Source organism: Geotrypetes seraphini, chromosome 1 (genome assembly GCF_902459505.1).
Source record: "Geotrypetes seraphini chromosome 1, aGeoSer1.1, whole genome shotgun sequence".
In the NCBI taxonomy this organism is placed as follows: domain Eukaryota; kingdom Metazoa; phylum Chordata; class Amphibia; order Gymnophiona; family Dermophiidae; genus Geotrypetes; species Geotrypetes seraphini.
In genome coordinates, this window is record NC_047084.1 from 4,415,619 (window position 1) to 4,439,614 (window position 23,996).

The window sequence follows — 23,996 nt, forward strand, 5'->3', positions numbered from 1 at the left end:
GTAGGCCTGCCCAGGACACTCCCTCCTCTTCTCTGCCCATTCCACTGGACATCTTCACATAGTATGTGTTTCCAGGTGCAAATGGTCCCTATTGTGAAATGCCATGTACACATAATGATACTTCAAAAGTAAGGGCCATAGTATTTTTCCAATGGGTCGGTGCTTAAGGGATACCTAGGCTGGTTGGGAGACTCAACACAGTAGTCTGTCCCTTCAGGGAGAACCCTATGTGGAAAGAAAAATATTTTGCATGGCTGAGTGGCAGCCAGGGGATACATCTTTTTAATTCTTTTTCCTGTGTTTCTAATATCTGTTTGGTGCTAAGTAGAGTGAACTTGGATTCATTCCATGTAATTCATGCTGTTTACATAAGAATAGCCATACTGTTTCGGTTTCCATGAGTGACCAATCCAGGTCACATGTGCCTGGCAGAAACCTATACAGTAGCAGCATTCTATGCTACCGAACCCAGGGTAAGCAGTGGCTTCCCTATATCTGTCTCAATAGCAGACTTTGGACTTTTTCCTTTTGTGTCCTACCTATGTATTTTTCTGTCTTTTTATGACACAATTTTGAAGAAATTTCAAAACAGAATATAAAGGGCATTTTACTGACATCTGAATAAGGTGGAGGTGCAATGGAATGCTTGTTTTGTTTGGGAGTGCCAGAGCTCCACCTCAAACCTTCCATATCATCCTAGTACCCTCCAATGTCATCCAAAATATCTCTCCTCCTCTCTCCCTCTCAATCCCACCTCCATGCTGTCAATGTTTCTTTCTTTTCCTGCTCTCATTCCCCCATTTTATCCAGCATCTGTCTCCTTCTCTCTCTCTCAGCCTCTCATGGTTTAACTATATAGCATCTCTCTCTCCCTCCCTCATGGTTTCCAGCATTGATTCTGAATCTATCCTTTCCCTTTCCTGCCCCCTGCTTGTAGTTTCCAGCATTCCACCCACTCCATAGTCTGTAGAATCTCTGTCCTTCCCTCTTCCTTTACCCTCATGGTCTTCAGCATCTCTCTCCTCCCCTAACCCCCTCCTCTCTTTAGCATCTGTATCCTTTCCTCCACCCTCTGACTGCGGTATCAATCATTCCATCCCCCATGGCTTCCAGCATATTTCATCTTTCGTCCCTCTCAACCCATCATGGTAACATAGTAAAATAGTAGATGACGGCAGATAAAGACCCGAATGGTTCATCTAGTCTGCCCAACCTGGTTCAATCTAAAAATTTGTTGGGGGGGTTTCTTTCTTTTTCTCCTTTGCTATTTCTGGGCAAGAATCTAAAGTTCTGCCCGGTACTGTTCTTAGGTTCCAACTACTGAAGTCTCCATCAAAGCTCACTCCAGTCCATCTACATCCTCCCAGCCATTGAAACCCTTCCCAGCCCATCCTCCCCCAAACAGCCATATATAGACACAGACCATGCAAGTCTGCCCAGTACTGGCCTTAGTTCTACAATATTTACTATTATTTTCTGATTCTAGATCCTCTGTGTTCATCCTATGCTTTTTTGAACTCCATCACCATTTTCCTCTCCACCACCTCTCTCGGGAGCGCATTCCTAGCATCCACCACCCTCTCCGTATAGAAGAATTTCCTTACATTGGTCTTGAGTCTCCCACCCTTCAACCTCTTCAGCATCTCTCCCTCTCTCCCCTCCCCCTCCTCTCATCAGCATCTCTCTCTTTCCTCTCCCTACCTGTGATGTCCATAATTCAAATCTCAGTCTCCCCCCCCCCATTTTCTATGCTGTATCCGTGATGTATTTATTCTCTTACCTTGCTTCCCTGGGATGGCAACTATATAAGCTATGTTGGAGACAGTGCACAGATGGCCTGGTACAAGTACATTAAATGCTCAAGACCTGCTGGCTCCCACCCTCTCTGTTTTGAAGTAGACAGAAGCTGACTGGCTGGTCAGCCTTAAGCATGCACAGATGTAAAGTAAGAGGAAAAAGGCAACATGAGGTGAGAGGAAGGGTAGCAAAATTTGGAGGTGCCATGGCAGCTGTGGCTCCCCCCTGTTCTGGGGCCTATGGTTAAAACATTTTTACCCATGTAAATCACTTTGAAAGTTGTTCTCATCATTTCAGTCCTTATTCATAATTCTGCTGTTTACCTCTATTTCCAAATTAATCATGTCTGATCAAGGGCCTTAAATACGTTTCAATCAGTGCAGGGGGTCAGTCAGGAAACAGGTCCAGTGGCAGCATTATTACCCACTGAAAAATCAGCATGGCGACTGTGAGTTGGTGCATACTTGTCAGCCCTGTTCTGATTTTTTGGATGAATGATATTGCCGTTACAGTGCTGCCACAGTCTGCAAATTGCTCAGGGGTTGATGCTGGAGTGTGACATAGCTTTCACCATGAACTAGAGATACTTCTTATTTCTATCAGATCTGGGAATAGCTACAGTATATGAGATAAGTCCTGGTAAAGTGGAGCTTGATTCAGGGATGAAGAGGACAGGAATGTGCCATGGGGAAGGAACGGGCTTGTGAATGGGCTTAGGGGGCCAGAGAAGGAGTGACATTAGACTCTTATGACAGCATGCAGTGAAATTCATGCCACTTCTTTTGACAGAAGGCCTGTCCCCCTACTCCAGACCTTCAGAGGAGATCTCCAACTTTGTTCTCTGCTTGGCAGAATTTCTACTTGGGTGTCTGTGGTTCAAATTAGTGGCACTCTATGGTACTTGTCTCAAATGGCTTGGAAGGAGATTAGTTTTGGGATATCATAGCTACTGAACTTTTCATGGTATAGGCAATTGCTCACCTGCTTGGTATTCATTCTTGATAGTATCCAGCTCCTTCCAAATCTGCTTCTCAAGTTTGACCATTCTTGCATTCAGTTTATCCTCAGAGTATTTCATTTTGCCTAGCTGAGTTTCCACTTTCTGCACATCATCTCTGCTTTCCAGAATTACATTCAGGTAGTTCAGTTTCTCCTGCATTTTCTTCTCTACTGAGTCCTAGAAACATTCAATAAAGCAGCAGTATTTCTGTGTTACATATTGATAAGCACATGCAGGAATACCATGTAGAACTATATGATTTGTTTGGAATAAGATTTGATTTGGTCTTAATGATCTTCTACTTCTACTATTTATCATTTCAATAACGCTTATGCAGCACTGTATATGTACATTTAACATGTACTAGATGGACCCTTCTCAGAAGAGCTTACAATCTAATTTAGACAGAAAGACAGAATACATAGGGGTTGGTGGGTTTCTTGCAGAGAGAATGGTAGGATGGACATAGATATCATATGGTAAGTGGGACTTAAGTGTTGAAAGCAGCCTATAAAAATATGCTTTTAGCTTGGATTTGAATACTGCTAGAAATGGAGCTTGACATATTGACTCAGGCAGTCTGTTCTAGGCATACAGCACAGCAAGATAGAAGGGATGGAGTCTGGAGTTGGCAGTGGAGGAGATGGATAAGAGGGACTTACCCAATGAATGGACTTCAGGGGGGAGCATAAGGGGAGATAAGTGAGGAGAGATATTGGGGGGTGTCAGGTCAAAAGCGTGCCGGGACAAAGGCGCGCCCAGACAATTGAGCGCAGCGCGGAGGCGCGCATCGCTCAAAATTACTGTTTTTAGGGCTCCTACGGGGGGCATGGGGGGGAACCCCCCCACTTTACTTAATAGACATCGCGCTGCATTGTGGGGGCGTTGTGGGGGGTGTGGGGGGTTGTAACTTTTTTAGGGAAAAAGTTAAGTTTACAGTAAAATGTGGAGGGTTACAACCCCCCAAACCCCCATAACGCCGGCGTGATGTCTATTAAGTAAAGTGGGGGGGTTCCCCAACAAAACCCCCCGTCGGAGCCCCTAAAAACAGTACTTTTGAGCGGCCGTTGTCTATGAACCATATTGGGGGACTGCAGAATGAATGTACTTGTAGGTCAGTAAGAGGAGTTTGAACTGTATTCGGAAATGAATGGAGAGACAATGAAGTGACTTGAGGAAAGAGGTAATGTGAGTATGGCAGCTCTGGCAAAATATAAGTCGTGCAGCAGAATTTTGCACAGATTGGAGTGGAGAGAGATGGTTGAACAGAAGACCTGAGAGAAGCAAGTTGCAGTAATTTAAGCGAGAGGTGATGAGAGTGTGGATAAGGGTTTTGATAGTGTGCTCGGAGAGGAGAGGTCAAATTTTGGTAATATTATAGAGGAAGAGGCAACAGGCTTTGGCGGTTTGGATCTGAGAGGAGAAGGAAAGAGAGGAGACAAAGATGACCCTAAGATTGCGAGCTGATGAGAAAGAGAATGGGTTTAGGCAGAAAGAAAAGGAGCTCGGATTTAGCCATATTCAGTTTTAGATGGCGGTGAGGCATTCAGGCAGCAATTGTTTATTGTTTATTCAGATTTTTGATTAAACGCTTTATCGATACTACAAAGCGTTGTACAAGGTTTAAAATAACATTTAAACAATGTGAAAGGGGATTGGAGGTAAGGGCACTTTGAGTAGGGAGTTTAAGGGGGAAAGAGAATGGGGACTTGTATACTGCCTTCAGCATTTCAAAGCTTACATTTAAAGTGGTGGGCACTGGAGGATTAAGTGACTTGCCCAGGGTCACAAAGAGCAGTAGTGGGATTTGATCTCACAACCTCTGGGTGCAGAGGCAGCAGCTCCACCAATGAGACATCAAGGGTTAGAGCTAAGAGAGTTAGTTAAATGGGCATGGTATTCTTGTTTGACAAGTGAGAGGGCAGATTGGAAGGATGTCAGCAGGAATTTGAAGTGTATGAAGTCACATGTTTGGGGATGTAAGCCAAAGACATTCAGCAGATTGGGCGCAGGTAGCAGATGTTGGAAGTCAGCCAGAGCTGGGGTTTGGTGTGCCTTACAGGAGGTAAAATGGGAGGAGTAAGGGTATCTAGAGCAGAAGAGAGAATAGTGTTATAGGAGAAGACAGATTAATTGACAGACTTGCACAATAGAGTAGTTGAAGGAAGGGATGAGACAGTGGTGGAGAAGGTGCCTGAAGGTTCGTAAATGTCATCTTAATGATTGATATTGGTAGTGATTAGCCAGGTATTGGGTGGGGAGGGAGTGATGAATAGTGAACATTAATATATCCCCTCCCCTGATGTTATATTCTCCCCCATCTTCCCTCCCTATTAAATTTTTTCTTTTTATCGATGTATTTATCAACTTTCCTTTTCCCCTTTATCCTCAAGCTCATGTTTATACTTGTAATTTGACTAATTAATGTTTACACCTCCCCCCTTTTTATAATGATTTATTTTTAACCTTTCATTTTTAACATTGTAAACCGGCCAGGTGTCCTTCGATGGTCGGTATATTAAAACTTAATAAACTTGAAACATGGTCAAAGAGAGGAAGTGCTGAGGTGCAGAAGTTGGTGGTAGAGTAGTTAGAGGAGAAGACAAGGTCAAGGCAGTGGCCATTCTGATGCATAGGGGTGGAGGAGCACAGCTGGAGACTGAATGATGATGTTAGAGAGAGAAACTTGGATGTGTAGGAGTCGGAGGGATCATCAGCATGGATGTTGAAGTCACCAAGGATGAGGGACTGAGATGAGGTTCTGAAAAAGGAGGAGAACCAAGAGTCAAAGTCTGAGGGAAAGGAGTGAGACTGAGGTGGAAGAAGAGGTTGATATCTACAAGATGGCAAGAGTAAGCCTAACACCACCTCCACAACCAACAGCCTCTATGACACAGGGTGGCAGCTGAAGCAGAATCTTCAGGGCAGATCCCGGTCTTGGTTAGTGCCAGCAGGTGAAGAGTTTGAGAGATAAATAGGTCATGTATGAAGGTAATCTTGTTGGAGACAGAGTGGGCATTCCACAGGGCAAGTGAGAAAGGCAGAGAGGAAGAAGGGAGGAGAGGAAAAGAAATAATATTGGTTGCATTGCGGTGTGACCCATATGAAAAGGGTGGGGATTGATTGGGAGGACTGGGGTGATCCCAGCAGAGCGCAAGAGAAGGAATAAGAGAATACAGATGAGTGTGAGAGAGGCATGGGGGAGGGAGGGGCTGTGCCATAGTCAAGATGTACACAGGAAGAGTGAGGATGGCTGAATGAGAGGGAGAAAGTGTTGAAGCTGTAGGGCCGAGAAGAGAGTGGAGGACAGAAGAGAGGGTGAGGTGGTGAATTCAAAGAGTGAGAGAGGTAGTGGGTGGGTTAAGTGGCTTGGGGTGAAGAAAGAGATTGGGAAAAGTCAGTATTAGGAGGAGGTGATGGTGCCCAGAAGTTATGGGAGGGGGAGGGGCAGGCATCAGGCACCTCCTTAGTGGATAATAAGATTTAGTCTGGATATGGGAGATTTTCATAGGCCTAGATTGGTGAGACTAGTCAGGCTTGTGAGACAATGGTGGTATGGTCAAAATTGCCTGGGAGCTAGTGTCATAGGGTGAGAAATAGCTTAGAAAAGTAGACTTAACAGGGAGAGTTCGTGTGTGAGAAACATGGTTATATGAGCACTGGGGATAAGAAGGTAGGGTTTAAGAATGGGTAAAAATAAATCTGTTTCTGCATTCCCTACAAAAATGCAGGGAAGGAAGTGAGCTACAGACTTATAAGCACCTTTTTAAAAATGAATCAGGACTTCAGGGGGAGTGACTGGAAGGCAGTGGCGTACCAAGGAGGGGGGAGGTCCATCCCGGGTGCAGCCTTAGGGGGGGTGCACAGCTGGCCAGGTCCCCTTACCTTCGTGGCGCTTCCCCCCCCACCGCCCGCCCGACCGACTGACAACAGGCCCGGTCCAACAAACCTCCCTGCCCTGTGACCGCGAGTCTAAATTACCTTCTTACAGCAGCTGGAGCATTGAAGCTGCGTGTGGCTGCCGTAAAGGCCATCATTGATGCAACCGGAACTTAAGGCACGAAGGTAAGAGGCAGGGAGGGAGAAAGGGAGGAAAGGTGGAGTGGAGAGGAAAAGATGCTTAAGGGAAATGGGTAAAACAGAGGGGGGAGAAGGATGCTGAAAACACATGGGGAAGACAGAGGGGTGAGAAGGATGTTGAAAGCACATGGGGAAGACAGAGGGGTGGAGAAGGACGCTAAAAGGACATGGGGAAGACAGGGGGGGAGAAGGACGCTGAAAGCACATGGGGAAGACAGAGGGGGAGAAGGACGCTGACAAGACATGGAGAAGACGGGGTGAGAAGGACGCTGAAAGGACATGGGGAAGACAGAGGGGGGAGAAGGACGCTGAAAGGACATGGGGAAGACAGAGGGGGGAGAAGGACACCGAAAGCACATGGGGAAGACAGAGGGGGGAGAAGGACGCTGACAGGACATCGGGAAGATGGGGGGAGAAGGACGCTGAAAGGAAATGGGGAAGAGAGAGTGGGGAGAAGACGCTGGCAGGGAAGAAGACAGAGATGCCAGACTATGGGGGGAGCGGAGGGAAGAAGATGGGTGCCAGACCAATTTGGAAGGGGGGAGAAAGGGAGAGGCACAGTAACAGAGCAAATGGAAGATGCAGAGAGAAGAGAGACAGTGGATGGAAGGAATTGAATGAGAACATGAGGAAAGCAGAAACCAGGCAACAAAGGTAGAAAAAAAATGATTTCTTTTTTTTTTTTTTGCTTCAGGATAAAGTAATATATTAGTTGTGTTGATAAAAATTTATAAACAAAGCCCTGCCAGCTGAACATCTCTTTCTCCAGTTCAGCAGCCAGAACTTTGATTTATAAGGAAGGAATAAGCTAAATATTGCAGTACTGAGGCTTGTATGTGGAGACGGTGATGGGGCAGTGAAGGGGACTGTGCGGTGACGGGGACAGATTTTTCCCCCGTGTCATTCTCTAGTGCTCACGTCAAAAGCTTCCCTCTGACTCAGCTTCCTGTTTCCACTTTTGACTGAGCACCGCGTTGCCGATCTGAAGTTCTGTTGATGCCAGTAGAAGAAGGAGGCCCGTTGCCGATCTTAAGTGTCATCACGGGGGGTGGGGGGGGGTGTTGCAGATCTTGTTGCCAAAATCGGAAAGGTGAGGAAGGGAGAAAGATGGACCTGTGGTGGATGGAGAGATTGAGAGAAGGGGGCAGATGATGGAAGTGGGGAGAGAGAAGAGGGCAGATGATGGGGGAAAAGGATTGAGTTAGGGAAATACTGGAGGGGGTGAGGGAAAGAGGTAGTGAGCTGTAGGTAGACAGTAAAAAAGGAAATTGTTGAGAGGGTAGTAAGAACGTAATGCAGAAAATAAATTGAAAAGGAAAATGAGGGAAGAAAGGGATTGCAGAAGAGAGGTGTGGGAGAGGGAAGGAGAGGAGAGAGATGCCAGACCAATGGGGGTGAAAGGAGAGATGGAAGGGGGAGGAATACAGTTTCTGGAAGGGGCATAGAAGGAGAGAAGATGCCCTATAGGGAGGGGCAGAGAGATGGCAGACAGTGGATGGAAGGAAGACAGTAACAAGAAGATGAGGAAAGCAGAAACCAGAGAAGACAAAGGTAGAACAAAAGTTTTCTACTTATTTATTGCTTTAGGAGACATGTGTCACTGTTTCTGTGGTGTTGCATTTTATGCAGAGTCCAGCTTCTTGCTGGTTCAGTTTAACCTTTGTCTATTTTATTCTATTTTATTCCCCCTTTTACAAAACTGTAGAGCGTTTTTTAGCGCCAGCTGTGGAGGTAGCAGCTCTGATGCTCAGAATTCTATGAGCGTCAGAGCTGTTACCACCATGGCTAAAAGCCACACTACAGTTTTGTAAAAGGGGGAGGGATTAGATTGTGATGACATATTCCATACTAGGCGAAGGTGTTTTCTGTGTTCTGTGTGTTCGAAAGACATGGTTTTCTGTTAGGATTGACGGTGTAGGATTGATCTGTGCTGGTCTGGCTTGTTTAGTTTTACAATGGGAGTATTGATTTACTGCTCACTGCAATATGTAAGATGTTGCCTTTTCCTAGGTACTCATGTGTGACGTGTGGCTCGTTACTAAAAATCATGTTTTTCGTATGGATAGGGCGGGGGGTTGCCAAAAAATGATGGGCCCCGGGTGTCACATATGCTAGGTACGCCACTGCTGGAAGGGAATGAGCAGATGACAGGTTTTGTGCTGAGCAGACTTCACAGAGACAGGGGCAGATCTTGGGGAATCTATAGAGACGGCATGAATGCATATATAAATTAACAGAGAAGCCAAGACTGCATATACAATAAAGCAAAAGCAAGCAGGTGCAATTAACTGAGTCATTTACTCACTGTCCTGTGGCAAATAACGTATAAGGTGGTTTATTTAAAAACTAGATACACCACTCACCTTTATGAAGCCAGAGCAGTTTAAAATTTAAAATATCCAATACTTTTTAATACAGAAAGGAATTCTATAAGAGAACAGACAGATCTACCCATCCAACCCAAAATCACATTCACTATCTCACACTCTAAAATAGTTTTTTGAAGGATAGACTAGATTTCTTCATATTACATTACATTACATTACATTAGGGATTTCTATTCCGCTATTACCTTGCAGTTCAAGGCAGATTACTAAAGAATTATCCAAGATGTATTACAACAAAAACTCACCAAAAAAAATGGTCATTTTCAAAAGGAGTAAGAAATGGGTAAGGTTATTTGTTTGGGGTAGTTAGCTTTAGTGAGAGGTGGAGTTTTGAGACTTGCGGTATTATTTCTTTTTTCAGAGTTTTCTTGAAGAGTATGGTCTTTATTTCTTTTCTAAAAGTCTTGTAGTCGAGGGATGGTGTCAGTAGATTGGCGATTTGGTTGTCTAGTTTGGCTGCTTGAGTGGCCAGGAGGCCATCATATAGTTTTTTCCGTTTGACCTCCTTAATTGGGGGGTATGAGAATGGGGTGTGAGTTTTCCTATGTCTGGTTGCGGTGTTGTGGATGAGGCGGTTATTCAGGTAGTTTGGACTGTCTCCGTATAAAGTCTTAAATAGTAGGCAGTAGAATTTAAATTGTATTCTTGATGAATAGAGGTTGTAAGCCTGCTTAAAGAGATGTCTTCAATAGAGTTTTAAACTTTTTATATTGACTTCAGCACAGATTTCCCGAGGTATATCATTCCAAACTGTTGGCACAAGCCAGTAAAATGTCCTCTTCCTTGTTGCCTTAGAAAAATGTGGCATCAACAGTCTATAGTCCTTCAATGATCTAAGACATTTTGTAGGCATATATAGAGTTGTCCACTTATTATGGTTGCTGTTCTCCTACTGATTTATGTGCTAAGCAGAGTTTTAAATTTATTCCTACACAGCACAGGCAAGCAACGATATGAGTATTTGACAAACAAAGGGGTTGCATGATCAAACATATGTGCATTATCGGGCAGCCTAAATTCCATATTTGCAATCGTTCATCTGCAATTTTGGTAATCTCAAATAGACAAGATTACCATAGTCTAGTTGGGAGGTAAAAAGGGCATATACTGTAACAGTGTTTGTAGGGCTGTTTCAGCAAAAATATTATTTTATTGATCTTATCTGTCTCAACAGACAAAAGCCCCTTTTTACCACTAAGGATATTTGGTCTACAAATAAGAGAGATGAATCCATTATAACCCCCTAGATATTTAAAACTAGTGACTGGTGGAATAGGTTCACCAAATAGAACTGATAGGATAGTACGGGGCAACCAGGCTTAATACAGCAAGATAGTGAAACATGTGACGTGCCAGTAGACTTGACCCCCCTGATTGATTTTTGGATGAAAAAGCTAAGTAATTTTACTTTGTTTAAAAATAAATTATTTATCTAAATAGTTAAAATGTTTCTATGAAAAGTGAATAAATATCAATATTTGTGGATTTGATATACCACTCTGATGACAATGAAGTTTTGAAGCGCTATTGGGTGACATCACTAAGATTGAAGAAAAAAAAAAGAATTGGTTTTTAAGTTGTTACTGAATATTATGTTTCTTTATATAATTTAGATATGATCACTTATGCCAGATGCAGATTTGGTGTGAGTGTTAGTGCCTAAATTTGGGACATAAGTGCATATAAGTGTGAGTCCCACCTGTAACTCATCCAAACTCTGCCTATGTGCACACATTTCTGTCAAATACACACTACATAAGATTACACACATTTACTTAATAGCGCTTAGGAGGAATGTTGGCATTCACAGCGTATGTACACACAACGCCATTATTCTAAGTATTTACATGCATAGTCTGTATGCAAATGTAAGCACCCACTCTATAGAATTATCCTGCAAGTGCTAGCAAATGATCCCCTCACAGTGAGTTGCAGCTGTGTAGACTGCATAGAAAGCAGAATTCAGATAGCTTAATTGGCATAACAATTTTTGCATATGTTGCTTAAAATAAAAAAAGAAAACATTCACAACCTAGTGATAATACAGAAAGAACAGCAGCAAGGTCAATTGCCAGGTACTGCTGTTGGTCTGCATTGTCTCTGGTCAGATTAGGTCGCTGCTCTACTCAATGTTTCTTACAGTATTCTGTAGCTTTTCTTGTTCTGTAAAGAGGTTTATTCTGCTCTCTTGAGTCCCAATTCGTATACCAGAAATATGAGGGGCTTCCCGAACCTTAATAGCTAGCAAGAAAAAGACATCCCTGTCGGGTCCCTCTCTCTAGAGCAGGGGTGTCAAACTCAATCACATAAGGAGCCAAAATCTAAAACATAGGCTAAGTCGCTGGCTGAATTTTTTTATTAAGATACTTAGGGGGCCTTTTATTAAGGTACGCTAACCAATTTAGCACATGCTAAAGGCGCACCTTAATAAAAGGACCCCTTAGTCTTAGTAGAAGTATAGGGATACAACCTCTCCAACCCCATACCTGCTCTGTGAAGTAAACAAAATAAATAAAAAAGACTTTTCCTCTCTCTTATAGGTCCTAGTTCACGCTTGCTTTCTAACACCAGCTCTGGCAGGATACACATTTCAAATCTCCTGATTTCAGTTTATTCACAATCCCGTTCGTTTTTTTTTTCCTTCTCCCTATCATTTTTTTTTTTTTTTTGCAATGATGTGTAATCTTGGCTGTTTTCCTCTTGTATCCTGAGTTTGTCCCCCCTCGTTATCTTAACTGTCCATGTTAGTCTCCCTGTGTTGTTTTTTTTTTTTTTTTTTTACATAGATTTTACATAGAACACAGAAGATTTAGAATCAGAAAATAATATTAAAGATTGAACTAGGCCAGTTACTGGGCAGACTTGCACGGTCTGTGTCTGTGTATGGCCGTTTGGTGGAGGATGGGCAGGGGAGGGCTTCAATGGCTGGGAGGGTGTAGATGGGCTGGAGTAAGTCTTAACAGAGATTTCGGCAGTTGGAACCCAAGCACAGTACCGGGTAAAGCTTTGGATTCTTGCCCAGAAATAGCTAAGAAGAAAAAATTAAAAAAAAAAAAAATTTAAATTGAATCAGGTTGGGCAGACTGGATGGACCATCCGGGTCTTTATCTGCCGTCATCTACTATGTTACTATGTTACTATGTTACTATGTTACTATGTTACTATGTAGATTATGTTTTTATGTAAACCACTTAGGATAAATTGTAAGCAGTATATCAAACTGAAATAAAACTTGAAACATATGGGAGACCCTTTGGAAAGGAAGTTTGTGATTGGGGGGGGGGGGGGGTCCTCATTGGTCTCCTTATTTCACTGTGGCCAGCCCCTTTAAGATGCATCCCGAGAGTATTGGGTTATGTCTTTGTATACTCTAGGAAAGTTGCAGTAATGCTTTTTTGTGAGATGGCTCACGAACGGCATTATTGATTTACCACAGGAGTCAGTAACCTGTAGTCTTGTGCTTCTGCCAGTTGCTGACTCCCATGAGAAATCAAGCTGTGGTAACAGCCTGACCTTTACCACACCTTAATCAATACTCCCATAAATGGCTTTTAAGATTATTCTCTCTCCAATATATTGTCTAAATAAAATTGTTAAAAGGTTTGGCATTGCTGGCTGGAATGTTTGTGATACTGGCCACTACAACTGTTGTATTTATATTTTGGCATTCATGGCTCCTTTTTCTAAGGTGCGCTAGCATTTTTTAGCGCACGCAGGAAATTACCGCGCACTACACAACTAGAACTAGGTCTAGCACGTACGGCAATTTAGCGCATGCTATTCCACGCGTTAAAGCCCTAATGCAGCTTAGTAAAAGGAGCCCTTAGTGTTCAGCCTGACTGGGCTCCATTTCAGCATGTGGAGGCACAACTGGCCTTTGCCATTATAATGAGAAAGAATGATTCTTCTGGTAGGCTCACCTTACAGGTAGTTGGTGAAAATGTTTGTGCCTCAGTTTCCAAGGAATATGCACCTAACTCTGCCGCACCCCACTTCGCCCATGTGTACATCCATCTGCAAACCAAACGCCACCACAATGAGGTGCCAGAGTATAGAATAGTGCAAATCTGGAATATTGATATTTATGTATATACGTGTGCATATATATGCCAGTATTGTGGCCATTTACCCATGTACTTGGCACCTAAAAATATGTGCAGATATAGAAATTACCCTTTATGTATACACTTTACATTTTTAGACACACGTATGAAAGAAATGCACATTCTTGAATGTACACCCTTAATAGATAATACGATTTATAGCAAAAATTGTCTTTTGCCTCTTTTCTGCCTCCTAGAATCAAGCTGAGAATGCCACAGACAGGGATCTCAAGCCTTGTGGAAGACTGGGCCCTAAACTACCAAATCAATATTGGGGGTAAAAGAAGGAGAGAGAGAATTTATGTGTTGCCATGGTGTTTGGATAGAGTACAAGACTCTTTAGTCAGTGTGGTCATGAATGCTGACAAAGTAAAGAGAGGGTTGAAAGGTTTTATGTTAAGGAAAGTTGAAGGAGGAATTGGAGATTAAGCCCTATGATTAGATTGGAAGAGTACTTGCTACCAGAGGAGTACTTCTGGTAGGACCTATAACTGGTGGAGCAAACAATGAGCCAAACAATGGTGAAACAAGATTGCTTGTTGGGAAGATTGGAGAAGACATGACAGTGTTGGAGCTCAAGTCATCTTTTGTCAGCTAAGTCCTTGAACGTGCCTCCGGGTGACTTTGCCCTTTTCTAAACCTGAGCTGTTCTGTGAGGGAGTTTTTTTTGCCAGAGAAAGTATCAAAAGCAGTTTTGATTTGTACCTTTCGGTTCTATACTACTACATTAGTCTGAGGCTTTTTCTCCCTCTTTTTGGGTGCATGCTGGGTTTGAAGAGGGGGGTATCTCGGTGCTACAATCACACATTTGGACTCATTATATGAACATATTATATGTTGTGCATCCTCATATAATTTGTTAATAAATTAAAACATGCCAAATCTATGGTGGTGATGGGGGGTAAAATTTTCCTGACTTCTTGCACTATCACCAAGCTTTCATCATGAGACATGGATCGATATGGCTGAATGTTGATTCTGCTGCTAATTCCCTTACTTGGCTGCAAGTGGAAAAAAGTATATATGGAAATACGCGCCTCACTTTTACACTTTCCATCCCACATACTCTAAAGATAAAAAACAACCAATCTACTATTCCACTTATGTAGTACTCAAGGCTTACGATAACTTGATGGAAATTAAATGTTACGAATCTCGACGAATATTGTTGTGACATAATGATCATATAAAGATTCAGGATAGATCAATTAACTGGATATTGTGGCAGAATTGTAGTATCTGGACTCTCCAAGATTTAATAAAGAACTCTCAATGGATGTCTTTTGAGGAATTACAAACTTGTTATAACTTGCTGCTCCATTAGCAGTAGTGTTGGATACAATTGAGACACTGCTTGAATGCTCTTTTTCCTAATGTAGGGCAATTAAAGAATATCCCAGAACTACTTTCTTCCATTTCATTAATCAATACTAATAAAAAAGGTGTTGCCTCCAGATAGTATGACCTTATGAGAAGGTCTTCAACTTCTTCATTAACGAGCATGATGAATGCTTGGCATGGAAATTTGGGACTTTCGCCTGAGGAAGAGATGTGGCAGCAAGTTTGGAAAAATATGTTTAGATCTTCTTGCTCTGCCGGTGTTCTTCAATCTCTGTTTTTCCGTATGCATAGAGCACACTGGATTCCAAAACTGAAGACTGAAAAACTGAAGGTGAACAAAGCGATGGGACCAGACGGGATCCATCCCAGGATACTAAGGGAGCTCAGAGAGGTTCTGGCGAATCCTATTAAAGACTTGTTCAACAAATCTCTGGAGACGGGAGTGGTTCCTGTGGATTGGAGGAGAGCGGATGTGGTCCCTATTCACAAAAGTGGTCACATGGATGAAGCAGGAAACTACAGGCCGGTGAGCCTCACTTCGGTTGTTGGAAAAATAATGGAAGTATTGCTGAAAGAAAGGATAGTGTACTTCCTTGAATCTAATGGGTTACAGGATCCGAGGCAACATGGCTTTACAAAAGGTAAATTGTGCCAAATAAACCTGATTTAATTTTTTGATTGGGTGGCCAGAGAGCTGGATCGAGGACATATGCTAGATGTAATTTACTTAGATTTCAGCAAGGCCTTTGATATGGTTCCTCATAGGAGGCTGTTGAACAAACTTGAAGGGCTAAAGTTAGGAACCAAAGTGGTGAACTGGGTTAGAAACTGGCTGTCGGACAGACGCCAGAGGGTGGTGGTTAATGGAAGTCGCTCGGAGGAAGGAAAGGTGAGTAGTGGAGTCCCTCAGGGTTTGGTGCTGGGGCTGATCCTGTTCAATATGTTTGTGAGTGACATTGCTGAAGGGTTAGAAGGAAAATTGTGCCTTTTTGCAGATGATACCAAGATTTGTAAAAGAGTAGACACCGAAAAGGGAGTGGAAAATATGAAAAAGGATCTGCAAAAGTTAGAGGAATAGTCTAATGCCTGGCAACTAAAATTCAATGCAAAGAAATGCAGAATAATCAGAAGGAACCGTATATGCTGGGAGGTGAGAAGCTGATATGCACGGACAGGGAGAGGGACCTTGGGGTGATAGTGTCCGAAGATTTAAAGATGAAAAAACAGTGTGACAAGGCAGTGGCTGCTGCCAGAAGGATGCTGGGCTTTATAAAGAGAGGCGTAGCCAGTAGAAGGAAGAAGGTGTTGATGCCCCTGTACAGGTCATTGGTAAGGCCCCACTTGGAGTATTGTGTTCAGTTTTGGAGACCATATCTGGCGAAGGACATAAGAAGACTTGAAGCGGTCCAGAGGAGGGCAACGAAAATGATAGGAGGCTTGTGCCAGAAGATGTATGAGGAGAGACTGGAAGCCCTGAATATGTATACCCTAGAGGAAAGGAGGGACAGGGGGAGATATGATTTAGACGTTCAAATACTTGAAGGGTATTAACGTAGAACAAAATCTTTTCCAGAGAAAGGAAAATGATAAAACCAAAGGACATAATTTGAGGTTGAGGGGTGGTAGATTCAAGAGCAATGTTAGGAAATTCTACTTTACGGAGAGGGTGGTAGATGCCTGGAATGCGCTCCCAAGAGAGGTGGTGGAGAAGAAAACGGTGACTGAGTTCAAAGAAGCATGGGATGAACACAGAGGATCTAGAATCAGAAAATAATATTAAATATTGAACTAAGGCCAGTACTAGGCAAACTTGCACGGTCTGTGTCTGTATATGGCCGTTTGGGGGAGGATGGGCTAGAGAGGGCTTCAATGGCTGGGAGGGTTTAGATGGGATGGAGTAGGTTTTAACGGAAATTTTGGCAGTTGGAACCCAAGCACAGTACCGAGTAGAGCTTTGGATTCTTGCCCAGAAATAGCTAAGAAGAAAAAGTTAAAAAAATTTAAATTGATTCAGGTTGGGCAGACTGGATATACCATTCGGGTCTTTATCTGCCGTCATCTACTATGTTACTATGTTAAATAAGGTAGCCAAGATTTCAAATGGACTCTCTACCATGTGTTGGTCTTGTATCTCACAGGAAGGTACGCTAACTCATATGATCTATGACTGTTCACATCTATCAGTCTATTGGAGCAAAATCTGGGAAACCATTTCTACAATCTTGAATATACAAGAGCCCTTAAGTTTGCGCATTATCATACTGGGTCATTTTGGTCTACTGCACATGCTGTCTGATCATAATGCGAGGCTGCTTAACGTCTTGCTATTTTTGGCCCTTAAAAATATCTTACATTGTTGGAAAGACCTATCTAAGGTGAATTATATTAATTGGTGGAATATGTTATGCCTTACAGTAAAATATGAAAGTGTCATAACGGAAAGGCACAAGTCTATGAGCTCATTTATCAAAATCTGGAGCCCCGGTCAATTCTAATTGCAGTACAGACTGATGGCATTCAGTTGTACTAGGATATAGATATCTATAACAGAACTTATGCATTATATCATGGCTTGCTATCCATATTTATACGGGGGTATAATCGGTGTTTCTCTGTGCTTGAATATTGTATATGGTTATGGCTGCAAGTTGTGCTGACAACCTCTTTTTAGATAGACAGGGGTCAGCTTGTTGTATTGCACAGATAATATTTTATGATTCTTTGCTTTGTATGACTTGTCTGTATCTTGCCTTGTTAACATTTATTGTATTTTTGTATTTTATTAAAATCAATAAAAATCTTTGAACTGAAAAAAATAAATATTTTTCTACCATTGTTATCTGGGAATTTTAGTTTTCTAATTTAACTGGTCCCGGTAGGCTCACAATCTATCTAATATGCCTTAGGCAATGGAGGATTGAGTGACTTACCCAGGGTCACAAGGAGCAGCACTAGATTTGAACCCACAACCTCAGGGTGCTGAGGCTGTAGCTCTAACCATTAAGCTACTCCTTCGTCTGATAAACTATTTTTACTTGCCCAATTCACCCAATAAATAATTTTTGTATTTATTTAGAGAGAATACCTGATAATTATTCAAAATTTTGGAGAATTTTGCTCAACCTGGCCATTAAAATTATTTTACAACATTGGAAGGATGTTTCAATGGTGGAATACACAACCTGGTGGAACACGGTCTGTGTATCCGCCAAATATGAGCGTGTTGCTGCCGAAAGGTATAATGCCTTAAAAGCTTTTGCTAAAATATGGGAACCATTGGATTCTTACAGCTATGTGCCTGTTCAATCATAATGACTATATGCATCTGTCTTATTGGATTTGGTGTACATCCTTAGTGTTCTCTTTGCTGTATCTTATGATACCATTAGTGATCATTAACAATGATATTGTTAATTTGCTGTGTTACATATCTTTTTATACATACATATGTGTTATTTATATTGATGTTACGTTATATTTTCTTGATCTTTTACATATGTATGATTTACTTTATTATAACTAATAACAATTATTGAACTAAAAAAACAAAACAAACAGATGTCACCACAGTAATGAAATATCCCAGCCTAGGAAAGCCTGAGATCAGAGTCGGGGAGAGCACTTTCTTTGAAAGTATGTCGTGCAGCTCATTATACAATGATTAATTTATGGAGCATGTATGGTTGGGCAGACTGGATGGACCATTCAGGTCTTTATCTGCCGTCATTTACTATGTTGTAATGTTTTTCCTGCGCAGCACCACTGATGTAGAATAACATACCATAACATGTCAATTGTATACAACAAAACCATATGGATCCTTGTGGTTTATAATAAGCCAAGAAAAGCTGAACATCAAACAGCGAATTATAATTTGACATATCATAAGTTGCCGATTATAAAAATTTATCATATAAATATGCTTTGAGCAGTTTTCTTAAATTCACGTAAGAAGTGGAAGTGGAGAATAATCGATGAAAAACAGAATCCTAAGTAGCTGCCTGGTACGGAAGTAATCTGTTATGGAATCTTTTGTAATGGCATCCCCTAATCGATGGAAAATCAGATATTATTTGTGTTCATAAGGAACGTCGGGATCTAGAGAAATTAAAATGCTCCCAGGAGTTTTACAATTATGTGATTCTAAGAGTGGTTTTAAGAAATTATTAAAAATACACTTATTTGTACAGGCTTTTTGAATTATACAAATTGTATTGTTATAATGATTTTGTATGTTGTGTTTTTGTTGGATTATGCATGTTTTATTGTACTCTGCATAGGTATATGCAGAATATAAAATTTTAAAACAAATAAATCAAGCAGGCAGAGTATGAGCTTAGTTTGAGTGCATGCTCTTGTGCTCTGGGATGTAGGACCATGTTCTCCCATTCAGCATGTAATCTCTGAAGTTTCAAATTGTGATCCTTGCTGGCCTTCTATGGCTTAGAGTGAGCATGTGGCAAAGACTCATGTGGACTCTGCAGGCAAGGGGTGGCTATTGACCTGTAATCTGTAGGGCTGCAGTACAAAAACATGTGGGGAACCAATCCCAGAAAACAAATGTGCTTGGATCCAGGGAAAGCAGAGCCAGGAAATGATCCAAGCCTTTGGTCAGTAGGGAGTCACAAATTAAAGATGAGTTAATCCTACCAATAAGAGGAAGTCTCACTTGTAGAGGAGAGTGAGAAGTGGTTAGCAAGGAAAGGATGGATAAGCCAAACCTGCATGGAATGGCAACTGGCTAGGGAAAAGTTTTTCACTTTCCCTTAATTTCTTCTTCTTCCCCACTCCTCCTTATCCTCTTCCTTTACACCCTCTGTACTTTTTAATTTTTCTCTTCCTACATAGGCATAATTTGATAGGGCATGGGGTTTAATAGCTCTCTGGGGAGCGGAGGGAAATAGAAGGTTTGATCAAGGAGAAATAAGAAGCAAAACTGGCTAAAAAGATGTAGGGAATTAAACAAACAGAAAGCTATTAAACACCAAATATAAACCATCAAATTATGCCTGGGCTGGAGGAAAAAGTTATAAAAATACAGAGGAAGCAGGGAGGGGGGAAAAGGACAAAGAGGAGTGAAGAAGAAGGATAAATTAGGTGAAAATAAAAAAAAAAAAATTGGAGAAAAAAGAGTAGGGGGAAAAGTGCTGTGGATGGCCTGAATGGGAGATAGTATGATGGTGACAAGCTGCAGGGGACAAGGGAGAGGAGAAACTGGCAAGTCCCTAGCTTTTGATTTGATCACACGAATCTTTCCTGGTCCACATTCTCTTGATATTTATATATAGCTTGGTCATTCTTTTCCACATGTATTCTGTTGGGCTTTTTTTTTTTTCTTTGCTTGGTCAGGGGAAAATTGTGAGTTATGAGTTCAACACCTCCAATCATTTTCAAAAGTGGTATCAGATTGAATATCTCACTGAATGAGCTGATGTTGTCCATAGAAAAAAGGGTGGGGTTGGTGACTGTACTTTCTGTATATTTAAGTACCACTCCCAACACAAAGATACTGAACATCTGGACTAAGTTAAACAATGCAGATAGTTATTTAGCATATTCTAATCACCATGCTGAAGAATTAGGTCTATTGTAATTGAAGAGTTTGGGTTAAAAAAACAAAAAACAAAACATGGCCTAAGCTACCACAGGACATTCATTTGCAGGGGTAAGTGGAAAACTCCCTTTAACTATGAGAAGGTTCTATATATGTGAAATTGTTTTGTTTCCACTTTAAAACTTGGTCCAAAGCTTTTGGAAATCTCCTAACTCTTCCTCAGAGGCCTTTGAAAGGTCTATTGTTTTTATAGATCTCTGTAAGCATGGATGGATCACAAGTTTTTGGGCCTATGGGCTAACTAAGCACTTAAGGCTCTCTCCCCCCTTCTCAGCTGCAACTGCCAAGTGCATAGTTTTACTAACCATTACACAAGGAACATAATATACATGCAACTGTGCAAGGGTGTTAAATTTATACAAATATGCAGATAATTTTGTTCTGTTTAAAAGTTATTAGTAATTACAGATTAATAGTAGACCTGCGTAGATATTGGGCCTACTTGCTTGTTTTTCTCCTTGCAAACTCAACTGTCACATTACATAGAGTACAAAATATAGTTTACATAGATATTGGTATATGGTAGCAAAAATATTTTGCTTGGTCAAATTGCTGTTAGTGTTATAGGGTATTGACACGAGCATTGATAAATGGCAAAAGTCAGGGTTTCATAATCTCTGGACTATACAAGTAGGCTGCCCGCAAAACCTGCCTTGATAATGAGAAGGGCCCTTCCAGACATTTGATCCCCTAGGTCTGATCCCAGTAGGCCCGTGTATAGGGTTACCATATGGCTCCTGAAAAAGAAGGACGGATTGAGACATCTGGGTTTTACTTCTACTGAAAGCAATGGAAGTAAGGAGGACAGATAGAGACATCTGGGCTTTAATTCTTTGGAAAACAATGGAAGTAAAACCCGGATGTCTCAATCCATCCTCCCTTTTCTGGAGCCATATGATAACCCTACCAGTGTAGGGATTTGTCCATGTCTGTAAGGGCAGATTGCTGTGTGGAAAGACCTTCTTACCAGTCTGTACTTCACAGAATGGAAAAGCTGATCTGAATTCCTGTTTTGGTCCTGGGTTGATTTCTGCAGCTGAGTTTCTGTCCATTTGCGTTGCTTCTGGATTTGGTCTTGAACATTGTTCAGAAAACTAGTGAGTCTAAATTGAAGATTAGTTCATTTTGTTAGTATATCAATATTCAGAGCTATCAATGCAGTCAACATTGAGTGCCAACAGCATAAGTAATATATATATATAAAAGGAGGTGCCCATTTATAAAACTGCCCCCATATTGGCAATATTTAGCCACTATTCATATAAGTCAAGCTTTCAAGTCTGAACACAGAAACTTATGAGGTTAGTTTTATAACGGGATGCCTATTAAAATTTCCACAACCATGCCCACTCTATAAGTACCTAAAGTAATGAGCTCCACATAAAGAGTTATTTATTTTGATAAATCATTATCTGGAGCTGGATGGTGTTGCTGTTCTTTATAAATTGAATATAGGCACCCATGTGTCTTGATAAAACATAGAAATATGATAGCAGATAAAGGCTAAATGGCCCATCCAACCTGCTCATCCACAGCATCCACTATCTCCTCTCCCTAAGAGATCCCACGTGCCTGTTCATAGAAACACAGAAATGTGATGGCAGATGGCACTTTCCTGCCCTATTATAAAATCTTTGTACACTATCCGTTTAACACTGAGTAGCAGCAGCTGGATATTATCGGGCAGCTTTTATTTTTCTCGATCTGTCGTTTCATTTGTGATCTCCACGGTTCTCCACATTTGTGATCTTACCCCAAACGGGACCCCTGAGGAAGGAGTGTTTCTCTGAAGCATGGCCCGTGTCGGGTCACGCATTTTAGCACATGAGAACCATCACTGAGATTACCACATGTTATCAATAAAGTTGCCTGGAGCTTTGTACATTGTCTTTGCAGTTTTTTTCTTTTGCTTTTCATCGCTTGATTTGTTCACCACAGACAAGTTGGATTGTTTCTTTTGTTTTGACTTATAAAGTATGAACGTACATCGCAACTCTTCCCCTGCTTCTGCATATCTCATTAAACTAAACACTATCTGTGCACCAAGGGGGTCATAGGATGAAAATGACAGACTGGGAAGTAATCTGTGGAAATATTTCTTTATGGAAAAAAATCATAGATGTATGGCACAGCCTCCCAGTGGAGATGAAGATGGTATCTGAAGTTAGAAAAACATGGGACAAGAGCAAGATGATCTCTGAGGGATAGGAAGGGATTGTAGAGCTTTGTAGTTGGTGTGAATGGGCAAATTTGATAGGCCATTTGGTCTTTATGCTCTCATGTTCTCTGTATTTATATTTATAAAACAAACTACCATTGGGAATTGACTGACCCATCAAGACATGAAGAAGCCTTTTTCCACAGTGACCAGAATAGGGATTACATCCATTAGGAGCAAGTTGGGACTGTGAGAAAGTCCAACCCCTCCCTCCTTTGCCAGTTAATTGTAAACACTTTTTTTTAATCAACTTACAACTATGTTTTCTATTGTTTATGGTTTCCACTAATGTCTTCTACTCGGTTTTTGTGAATGGAGTTCTTAATTTGTTTGAGTTTTTAAAAAGAGAACATTGTAGCTTATCGTTTTCAGCAGCTTCTGACTGGTAGGTTTCTGGGTGCTTTGAAAAGAGGTGTATGTGAGGGGGAAGGAGGGAAGGTCACAAGTCATGCTGCCAGTGGTTTTCTATTCCACAGAGGAAATCAATGACTTGAGTGGATGAAAATGGCAAATATCTAGCATGTACTACAGAAACCAGTGACTCCCCAACTGGAAGAAAGCTCAGATTTTCTGTGAGCAGGGACGTCGATTGAGGGAATCAAAGCAATATTAATGTGCAAAAAAAGTGAAAGAATGCTGGGATTTACATAACTTGGGGAAAATGAGGGCCAGTTTCATGTTGAATACCAGTCCCCCAAATATTTTCAAGGAAAATCAGCCATCCAAGAAAAAATGTCAAAATAAAAAACCAAATAGAACCCAAGTAGTTGAGGAAATCCTTCCTCTACCACAGTGTTCTTCAACCGCCGGTCCATGGATCGGTGCCAGTCCACAGAAACTTTTCTGCTGGTCCACAGGGCCGGCACCTCCATTGGGCCAAAGAGATTGTTCTGTAGCTGCTGGTTCTTCTGTATGATCAATGCGGCATCTTCAGCCCACTCCTTGAGTGCTGCAGTGCACAAAACCGTGGGAAGCGGCTCCTACCCGCGGCCTGCGCCTGACCCAAAAGCCTTATCTCTGACGTCGCAACATCAGAGGGAAGGCTTCCAGATGCGGCACGGGATGCACGCGAGGAGCTGCTTCCCACAGCTTTGTGCAATGCAGCACTCAGGGAGCCGGCCTGAAGACCCTGCATTGATCGCACTATGGACCGGCCTGAAGCTAACACCAGGGGGCAGGCCAGAAGGCAAGGCACATGGAGGGAGAAAGACAACAACGGTAGAGGAAATGCTTTTATTTTTTTTATTTAGTGATTGATTTGTCTGTTCAGGAAGAAATGCATTTGTTTCTTTTCCTCTGTGGTTATACTGCTTGCAGAGTCTTGCATCTTAGGGTTTGTTTGTAAATATTAGTACTTTTAGTTTTTGGTCCTGCATTTGCATGGGGTTATCTGTTTTCTGGTAGGAATGAATGTTGAAAAGCATACAGCGTGCTTTGTGTATTTTAATTTTGTGGT

General features: G+C 41.7%; 1 protein-coding gene across 2 annotated transcripts in view; it reads right to left on the reverse strand.

The window, feature by feature from the left end:
• The window catches only part of FAM81B (family with sequence similarity 81 member B), a 119,523-nt gene that overhangs the window by 13,030 nt on the left and 82,497 nt on the right, over nucleotides 1–23,996 (reverse strand). For both annotated transcript variants that reach the window (XM_033929202.1, XM_033929203.1), the window contains exons 7-8: nucleotides 21,290–21,425; nucleotides 2,779–2,974 (exon numbers count right to left, since the gene is read on the reverse strand). In XM_033929202.1, the coding sequence (XP_033785093.1) occupies nucleotides 2,779–2,974; nucleotides 21,290–21,425 (332 nt within the window). The remainder of the gene's footprint in view (nucleotides 1–2,778; nucleotides 2,975–21,289; nucleotides 21,426–23,996) is intronic.